The sequence below is a fragment of the Protopterus annectens genome, chromosome 8.part0, assembly GCF_019279795.1.
Source record: "Protopterus annectens isolate FY-2018-M chromosome 8.part0, PAN1.0, whole genome shotgun sequence".
NCBI lineage: Eukaryota > Metazoa > Chordata > Ceratodontiformes > Protopteridae > Protopterus > Protopterus annectens.
The window spans coordinates 1,482,105,040-1,482,115,039 of record NC_056741.1 but is presented as its reverse complement, the minus strand read 5'-3'; the positions used below and the strand labels follow the sequence as shown (position 1 = coordinate 1,482,115,039).

Sequence of the window (10,000 nt, the reverse complement as noted above, 5' to 3'; positions counted from 1 at the left end):
AGTTATGTGTCTGTATTGTGACACATCAGTGCCAGATCCTAGCTCAGTTTCTAGTGAGAGGGTAGTGGGGGAATCACAGATTCAGGTGACCAGATGTGATATAATTCTGTAGCCAGCACTGAAACTGTACTTGAATAGTACTGAGAGATATGAGGAATGCACTCTGTTTTTGGACCTGACAGGACAATCATCTACTTTCATCTTGCCTTGCTTTAGTAAGTAATCAAGGAACAGTAGTTTTTCAGACAGTTAAAAATACAATGAGATTTGCTATTTTTTCTTTACCTGCCTGAGTCTTTCCATCTGTGCTGTTTTTTTATATTTCCTGTGATTCAAACTCCGGTGCTTATTGTAAATAGATATTCAGTATTTTCATTTGTTTTATCATTTATTATTAAATATATATACACCTTTCATTGTGGCTGATCTTTTAGAAAATATTTAATGTTTGCTGCTTGGTTAAACACTACCATTTGTATAAGTATTAATTTTACTAAGTGTAATTGGGTAACCTGGTAAAAGCCTTAAAGTAGCTGGCTTTAGGTGTTCTGTTGGCAGCAAATCCACCTTATAGTCTAGGTGGAGTGGGCAGAGCAGGTAAGCTGTTCCAGGCTTTCCCAGGTGTGTGTGTGTGTGTGTGTGTGTGTGTGTGTGTGTGTGTGTGTGTGTGTGTGTGTGTGTGTGTGTATGTGTGTGTGTATGTATGCATGTATGTGCATGCATGTGTGTGTGTGTGTGTGTGTGTGTGTGTGTGTGTGTGTGTGTGTGTGTGTGTGTGTTTGTGGAAATAACATTTCAAAGAGTGTGTGTGCGTGTGTGTGTGTGTGTGTGTGTGTGTGTGTGTGTGTGTGTGTGTATGACAGCTACTTTGAACAGGGACAATGAGACCACTGATTTCACAGAAAGGGTGGTGGAGGACTTTGCTTGGAACACCTGGCTAAGGACTCAGCCCTATAGTGGTCAGTGGGGAGTCTTATTTGGGGCCTGGAGAAACAGCCTCAGGAAATTCCTGTGTGCCCCCAAAGAAAATTGTACTTGGTGTAGAGGGCTGCATCTGGAATACCATGTGTGTCTATTTTTCTTACAGTGAACATTCTGCACTGGTGTCATTTGTGAGTATTGAGGCTCCTTGATCACTGGTCAAGGATGGGCATCACATACTGGTGGCAGCGGTGGGATATTAATTAAACTTTTGTAGCCTGTAAGCAGTTGTCACTAAAGGTGTGTGCACTCTCTGCAGCCACAAGGTAAACATGCAGACTTTTATTTTTCACAACACTTTATTTATTTTTTAGCTTAGTTTAGTCAGGGAAAGCAGGCAAAGATGTCAGCAGATGATTATGGCAAGCTGACAGTGAACTAGTTGGCTAGGTTGTGCAAATAGAAAGGACTGGTGCATGCCAACCTGACTAAAGAAGAATTAATTTCAGCCTTAGTCGCAGATGCAGCACAGACCAGTAACCAGGAAAACAACCAGCCTGGTGATGGAGATGTGGATCCCTCAGAAACAGGACATTTCACTCCTCAGAGGACTTAAAAACCTGTCTGGAGTTAAAGAGTCTGGAACTGGAGGCAAATTGGTAGAGAGACTGCAGCATTTGGAGGCTGAAGAAAATGAGAAGATGTGTCAATATGAGAGGAAAATGCTGACTCTTTGACAAGGAACATGGAGGGAATAGGGAAGGAATAACCAAACCCCAGAAGCAACAAATGTTGACAATTTTGATAGTTTTATTCATATGTTTGTAAGAATATGTAAACAGTATGATGCTGACCAATGGCTCTCGGTAAGGTTCCTGACCCCCTTACTCCATGGTAAAGCTGTAACTGCTGTTTCTAAATTGTCAGATACTGATTGTTTAAATTATGACAAGGTTAAACAATGTTTATCGGAATGTTTAGCATATAGAAAAAAAATTTAGTGAGCATAGACAAGGTGCAGATGAAAATGTAATTTATTATATTGCTGAGCTAAGCACATATTTTCATAGGTGACTGAGTGGGTGTCAGATCACCACTTTTCAAAGGCTGGCAGACCTTTTATTGAGAGAACAAGACCTCAGCACTTTGCCTGAGGAGATAAGAATCTGGTTGGCAGACCAAGAGTGTAATTCTGCAGATGAGCTGAGTATCAAAGAGGATCTCTACTTGGCAAGCAGGGCATCACTGCACAAGAAGCAGATATCCAGTGCTGCACATGGATATAAGGGAACCCATGGTGGGTAGGCTAAACCACCTCACCAAAGTCCAACACTAAAAAGGGAAGCCACTAGTTCAGGTAAGTGGGCAGGATCAGGGTTTAGATGTTTTAAATGTAACCAGAGGGACAATGTAGCATACAAATGACCAATGAAGCAAGGAGGGGGACAAAAGGTGAGGGATCCTGCAAGTGGGAATAACAGCATGCCAGTGGGTAAGTTGCCTGGAGACAACAGGGGTACCACACTATCACTGGAGTTTGTATCCTATCTTAGTGGATTGAACACAGGCCACTTTCAAGAGAGACACACCCTTCTGCATAACCACTGCAAAGCCTACAGTGGTTAAAGAGGATCAGTATTTGCTTGGACAGCCCAATCCAGTCAAAACCTTAGGAGGGACCCCATTCCAAATACCTTTGGCCAGGGTACACCTTGACTTGGAGAGTGGGAAAAAAGCAAGCAATTAGGTATGTTTGAGGATATCCCTACATATTTCTTGATAGGGAATGATTTTGATAATGCAGCACCATGTGTGCATGCAGTTACATGCAGTCAAGCTTGGAGACAGGCATGTCAGTCTGGTAGCCTGAGCGCTACCCAGACAGACCCCACACCTAAAGCTGAGGCTGGTGTTGTAGCTATTTCAGGGAGGGAGCTAATCTGTATCACTGAGCTTGAAGGTGAGCCACAGCGGCTGATAGGTACTGATGTTCCCTTGGACAGGGTGACTGCAAGGAGAGGTGAGTGATAGTACTCAGGCTAACAGTGAGGCACCACTGTCATAAGATACCAGACTTCCTGTGGAAGAGAGGCTGGGAAGGGTCATAAAGGTAGAGTTGAGATAGGCTCAGCTCTCTGACCTTGCATTATGAGGTTTGATGGAAATAGCTAAGAAAGCACTTGATTCTCAAGGAAGAGGGAAGTCTGTACTGGAACAAAGAGTGGAACTCTCAGAGAGGGCTAGAAGTTCAGGTAATATAGCAGTTGTAGTGCCCAGAGCATACCATCTGGCACTTCTAACCATAGCTCATGACATTCCTTTTGCAGGTCATATGGGTGCCAAAAGATGTATTATGCAGAACTTTTATTGATGTGAGATGGCAAAGGGATGTAACAGGGTACTGCAGAATCTGTGAACAGTGCCACAAAGTAGGCAAGGCAGGAGACAGGGTAATACTACTTTGATGCCTTTGTTTGTGATTGGGCTGTTTTAGAGGGTGGCTATGTATATTGTGTGGCCTCTGCGCACCCCAAGTTCCACAGAGAAAAACTATATCCTAGTGGTAATAGATTATGCTACTAGATACCCTGAGGCAGTGACTCTCTCCTCCATCAGTGCAGAGAAGGTGGCAAATTCTTTGTTAGATATTTTCACCTGAGAAGGTTTCCTGAGAGAAATACTGATTGACAGAGGTGCCAATTTCATGTCACAGCTGCTGACTTTTCTATAGAAACTCTGTGGGGTTAAGCACCTAAAGATGAACCCCTACCATCCCCAGACTAATGGTCTTGTTGCGAGGTTAATCTCTACACTCAAGACAATCCTAAGGGCATTTGCAGACCCCATACTAAGGGCATTTGCAGAGCAGTTTAAGAGAGAGTAGGACAAATATTTGCCCCATCTGCTGTTTGCATACAGAGAGGTACCCCAGGAATCCATAGGTTTTTCATACTTTGAGTTGGTGTATGGGCATAGGATGAGGACAGCCCTTGGATTTAATTTGTGATGAGTGGGAGGGTGAGTGTGAATCCCACAAGGAGTCTGTTGTGGCATGTCTTAAACCTCAGGACAAGGCTAAGTGAGCTCAAGGGCTTGGCCCAGGAGAACCTGTCAGGAGCCCAACAACAGAAAAAGTTCTTGTATGACCGTAATGCTCAAGCCCGAGAGTATGCCGTGGGACAGCAGGTTATGGTGCTCATTCCTGTAAGACACAATAAGCTGCAGGCAGCTTGGGAATGACCCTTCAAAGTAGTATGGAAGGTTGGTGATGTTAACTACATATTGAAACAGCTAGGCAGGAGGCAGAGGCACAAACTGTGCCATGCAAACATTATGAAGCCTCACCATGATAGGGAGGTCCTTGTGTTGAGTATTTGCAGTGGGTCGCAGGTGGAGTCTGAGGAGTATTTGATGACTGATCTTCTCAGTGAGGCTCAGACTGACACCTCAGTGGAAGGGGTAGCAATGTCCTAGTGGCTATCCCCTACCCATGTTTGAGAAATCCGAGCAGTGTTACAGAGGTTTGGGGACATGTTCAATGAGAAACCCAGGTGCACTCACTTGGTTCAGCACCATGTGGATACAGGACCCCAAAGACCTATCAGGGTGCCTCAGAGAGTCAGACTCTGAGGGAGGAGATACAGAAAATGTTAGAACTGGGAGTAATCCAGGAGTCCAGCAGCCCAAGGCCTCCTCAGCAGTGCTGGTACCAAAGAAGGATGGCAACACCAGGTTCTATGTGAACAAAAGAAAACTAAACATTCACACAGAGTCAGATGCTTACCCCGTGCCTAGGGCAGATGAAGCCTTAGAGCAGCTGGGTGGGGCTAAGTATCTGGCCACTACATATCTGACCAAGGGCTACTGGCAGGCACCTTTGACTCCCACTGCTAGAGAGAGAGGTCAGCCTTTGGGACTCCTTTTGGATTATACATGTTCATGAAGATGTCTTTTAGGATGAAAAATGACCCAGTGACATTCCAGAGGCTGGTAGATTATATCTTAGCAGGAACAGGAGATTATGCCCTTGCTTCTCTGAATGATATTGCCAGCTACAGCCATTCCTAGCAAAAACACTTTCAGCATGTCAGGGAGGTCCTGGGCAGTCTGCAAAAGGCAGAGTTTACCATTAAGGCCAGTAAGTGTCATGTGGGAATGGCATAGTTCTCCTACCTGGAACATAGAGTAGGGAGTGGTAAGATCAGGCCAGAATCTGCCAAAGTGGAAGCTATTCAGGTATAGCCTGCCTCTGTTACCAAAAAACAGGTGACAGCATTTTTGGATGGGAAGATAGTGTGTGTGACAGCTACTTTGAACAGGGAGACTGACAGCACTGATTTCACAGAGGGGGTGATAGAGAACTTTCCAGGGAACACCTGGCTAAGGACTCAGCTCTATAGTAGTCAGTGGGAAGCCTTATTAGTTGCCTGGAGAGGAAGCCCAGCCCCAGGACTGGAGTGTGTATGCCCTGTGTGCTTATAAGAGAAATTGTACTTGGCACAGAGGGCTGCATCTGAAAATACTGTGTATGTCTATTTTTCTCCCAGTCAACATTCCACACTGGTATCAGGGGTGAGGACTGAGGCTCCTTGATCACCGGCCTAGAGGAGGGACATCACACACATACACATACTGCCAACTGTCCAGAATTTTTCTGGACTGTCCAGAATTAAGGGACACTGTCCAGAAAACAGAAAGGATAGCATATTGTCCAGAAAAAATACCAGGAGATTAATTTTCTTTTAATTTAAAAAAATATTTTTTTAAGGGTGTTTTTCTTTAAGAACACCTTTTGCGTCCAGTCACACACAGACTCAGAAGACGAAAACAGTCTTCTGTGTTTGTGTGACTGATTGTTTGTCTTTGTCTTCTGCACGGGTGGAATTTGAATTCTTGAAGACATCTGAACTGTGCAGTGGACACCGAATGGACATTTTTCAAATATAGTTCAAGTACTAATGAAATGTTGCAGTTTTACCTATTTGTTCCACAGTTTGCTTGCCTATATAAAGGAATCAGAATGTGGAATGTCTAGCTATACAGTAATATTTAAAAGTACTGTTATTGGATATTAAGTAGCTATATTGGCAGCTAAAGTTGCAAGCAATAAAGATACTAGGTCTGAATGACTCCATGAATATTAAATGCATCTTGAAACAGAAGGCTAGTAAATTCTGATACTGTTTTTAGTTATGATGCTGTTTTACTCATGTTTTCACAAAGTGATTAAGTAGAATATTTTTGTTGCACTTGATTATGCATTTCAGTATTGGTGGGAGCTTAATCACTTAATGTTATCAAAAAAGTATTTTAAATGTTTCTTTTTGTGGGTAAATTCATTTCTGGTGACAGATGTAGTCACAGACGTCTGAGAAATATTACTAACTGGTGCTGTACAAATGTAATGCATCCAAAAGTACAAGAGTGACAAGCATGAGGATGCTATTGTACTAATCAAATACTGACAGACAATTTAAGCACACCCCTCTCTCTATAAAGATGATGGTTGCCAAACCAGTACTCAGTGGGATCATGTCAGAAGACCATATGATCAATGTACGCAGTCATGTATCTCATTTTATGACTGCCTTATAAACCTTAGAGTACCACATACACATGATACTGTTTATTTATTTGCTGCTGGTTAACCAGGATAGTCCATTGGGCCAAGTGAAGCCTTTTTCAATGGATTCCTGTGGAGAAAAGCTCCATCAAAGATTACATGTTACAGAGATTTACATTACATATCATACAAGACATAACACGGTACAGAGGTTACAGTCAGTAAAGTTAAAAATATATATATATATAAAAAATAGCAAAATAGAAACAAAAAAAATATATATATATATATATATTTTTTTTTTTTTTTGAAGGATAAGGAAGTGAGTAGATAGAAGCAGAAAGTTTTCAGGATGATAAGTATTATTAAGAAATTGATTACTAGCTGTAATAGAGAAAGTGAGAGGTGGAAGACTGTAGAGAGTGGAGAATGATTATGTGGGGTGGGAGCAGGAGCATTCCCATGTGGATGTTAGGTGGGAGTGTAGTGATTTTTTAAAGGTAGGGAGGCTAGTGATGGTACGGATGGAGGGAGGGAGGGAGTTCCATAGGCGTGCTAGGGAAAAGGAAAATAGGTTATGTCCTGGGGGGCGCAGGGGTCTGTAGACTTCTATTAGGTTTTGATTAGTAGATCTGAGAAGGCTTTGATTGTGGTGAATTTTAAAGGTAGTGGACAGGGAGGGACAGAGGGATCGTTGAAAAATGAGTTTGTGTGCATATGTGAGCTGAGTATAGGAGAGGTAGTTGGGAGGTTCAAGCCAATTTAGTTTGTGCAGTGGTGCACAGTGATAGGTTGAAGATTTATTGCTAGTCGCAAATCTGGCTATTTTATTATAACAGGTAGATAGTTTTGTTTTGAGAGATGATTGTAGATTAGTTAAAAGAGGGGCACCATATAGAAGGAAGGGTAAGAGAAATGTGGTAGAGAGAGTCAGTTTGGTAGCTGATGAGAGGAATCATTTGTGTCGGTAGAGCAGGCAGAGTTTTTGGTGTTTTTTTTTTTAATGTTTAGTAGTAGATGGGACTCGAATTTAAGCTTATCATCGATTTGAACTCCTAGTAGTTTGGTTTCAGATACCAGTTCAAGTGGAGTATTATTTTGACTGGTGATGGAGAATAGTTGTCAGTCAAATGTGTTGGTTTTAGAGGGGGTAAATATCATAAGTTTTGATTTAGCTGCATTAAGTGCAAGATGGTTATCTTTCATTCATTGTTCTGTGGTGGAGAAGGCATCTTGAGTCAGCTTTAGGAGAGTTGGAATAGAAGAGGAAGCACAGATGATTGTAGAATCATCTGCGTATTGGATGATGTTAGCATGGGGGATAGAGTGATAGTAGTCATTTATGAAGATATTAAAGAGGAGGGGTCCTAATATGGAACCTTGTGGGACACCTGTGGGGGTGTTTAGGAAAGAGGAGATGGCGTTTTTCCACTTGACAGCTTGTTGCCTGTTTGAGAGATAGCTGTTAAACCAATTGAGAGTTGAAGGTGATAGGTTTAGCTTTGAGAGTTTAGTGAGTAGTAGGTTATGGGAGATAGTGTCAAACACCTTGGAGAGATCAAGTAGGATGGTAGTTACAGTGAGACCAGAATCTCTAGCTTTATTCACAATTTCAAGGAGTGATAGGAGGGCTGTCATAGTGCTATGATTAGGGCGGAAACTGTGTTGCCTAGAAGTTAGTAGGTTGTTGTCTAATAAATAGGGAAGGAGTTGAAGATGGATACATTTCTCTAGAATTTTTGAAATAGGAGAGAGGATAGCGATGGGCTGGAAGTTGGTAATACTAGTATTTTTCCCTCCTTTATGAAGGGGAATGATAAAAGCTTTTTTCCAGATTTGTGGAACGTGACCTTCTTGTATAGAGCGGTTGATTAGGATATTAATTGGGAGGGCGATAGCATCTGCAGCTATGCTGAGGAAGTGTGAGGGGATGTTATTGGAGGCATTGGTGCATGGTTTTAGCTTCTGCAAGAGTTTTTTATAGTCAAAGTAGGGAATGGTTTCATGGAGAATGTAGGGGGTTGAGAGGTAGTAGGGTGATAGAGTGGAGAGGGGGGATGTAGGGGGACAGGTGGAAGTAGGAGGTGGATGGTTGCATGAGAAGGAAGAGGTTAATTTGGAAATACAGTCAATGAAAAAAAGAGTTAAACTCGGTGGCAAGGTCAATGTCTTGTACATTTGGGTTGGGGTTTGGGTTTTCAGTTGTACCAGGTTTTAAGAGGGAGGTTATACCTCTCCAGAATTTTTGTGGGTCAGTTTTGTATTTAGTTTGAAGAGAAGAGTAGTAGTTTTGACGGTCTGCTGTAATAAGCTTTTTACTGTGTTGCGAAGAGTTTTGTACTCATTAAGGGTAGTGGGAGATTTGTGCTTTTGATAGCGTGCCCAGGCTTTGTCTCTTAGTCGCATGGTTGTTAGTGTGCTTTTAGTTAGCCAAGGGGTAGTTTTGTTTTTTATTCTTCTAGTTTTTAAGGGAGCATGAATATATATCTAAAAGATTTAGGAAAGTAGAATTAAAGTGAGTGATAGCACTTTCCAGGAGAAGAGTTTTTAGGGGGTACCAGTTGAATGATTTTAAGGCGTTAGAGAAGGCTTCTGGGTTGAAGTTTTTTTGGTATCTGGAAGTGACGTAATTATGGGCAACTTGTAGGGGAGAAGGAAGGCGTGTAACAAAGATGGGAAGGGGGTCGCTTAGAGAGTCAGGAAGAGTTCCACTATCAGAGTAGTACTGGGGGTGAGAGACTAAGATCCATTCTATAATACTGCCAGTAGTGAGGTCTTTAGAGGGCCTAGTAGTGGAGTCGATGAGTTGAGTGAAGTTATACAGGTTGATATTAATGGAGGGGGTATGGGATTGAATGGAGGACCAATTGATGTTGGTGTCTCCCATAATGATGGTTTCATTAGATATATTGGTTGAGAACCAGGAGAGGATATCTTCAAGTATGGAGATATTGTCGCCAGGGGGAATGTAGAGTGAGGCTATGCATATATTTTTGTGTTTATTTAATTTAAGTTGGGCTAGTATTAATTCAGCATTGTTGAATTGGGTAATAGTTTTATTGTAGGGAGTAATGCATAGAGAGGATGAGTAGAGTAGAGCTACTCCACCCCCTTTTTTATGGGTTCTGTCTGCCCTGATAATGGAGTAGTTAGGAGGTACTATCTCCACATCTTTTATATGAAGTTTTAACCAGGTTTCAGATATGCCTAAGATATCTGGTTTGTTATGGTGTAGCCAGGCTTGAAGGTTTGGAACTTTGTTAGATAAGCTTTGTGCATTAAGGGATGCTAGTTGAATGGATTTAGATGTAGAGGGGGAGGTGTTTGGGCCTGGGTTAGGGTGTACATCCCCAGATATAAGTAGAGATGTTAGAATCTGCTTTATGTAGTATGGGTTTTTTTTTTTCATAAGTAATAGGTGTTGTAGGGGATATTCTTGGTAGAGTGTGGGTTGCAGTTTTGTAAGGTGGGATAAGTTTGTAGTGAAAGCATAGATTGGGTTTGATGGGATAAAGT

The 10,000-nt window shown here is 42.0% G+C and overlaps 1 protein-coding gene across 1 annotated transcript in view; it reads left to right on the top strand.

Moving 5' to 3' along the window:
- Positions 1–10,000, top strand: part of DRD2 (dopamine receptor D2) — a 1,643,650-nt gene that overhangs the window by 1,396,560 nt on the left and 237,090 nt on the right. The window contains exon 6 of the mRNA XM_044081065.1: positions 4,560–4,570. Coding sequence (XP_043937000.1) covers positions 4,560–4,570 — 11 coding nt within the window. The remainder of the gene's footprint in view (positions 1–4,559; positions 4,571–10,000) is intronic.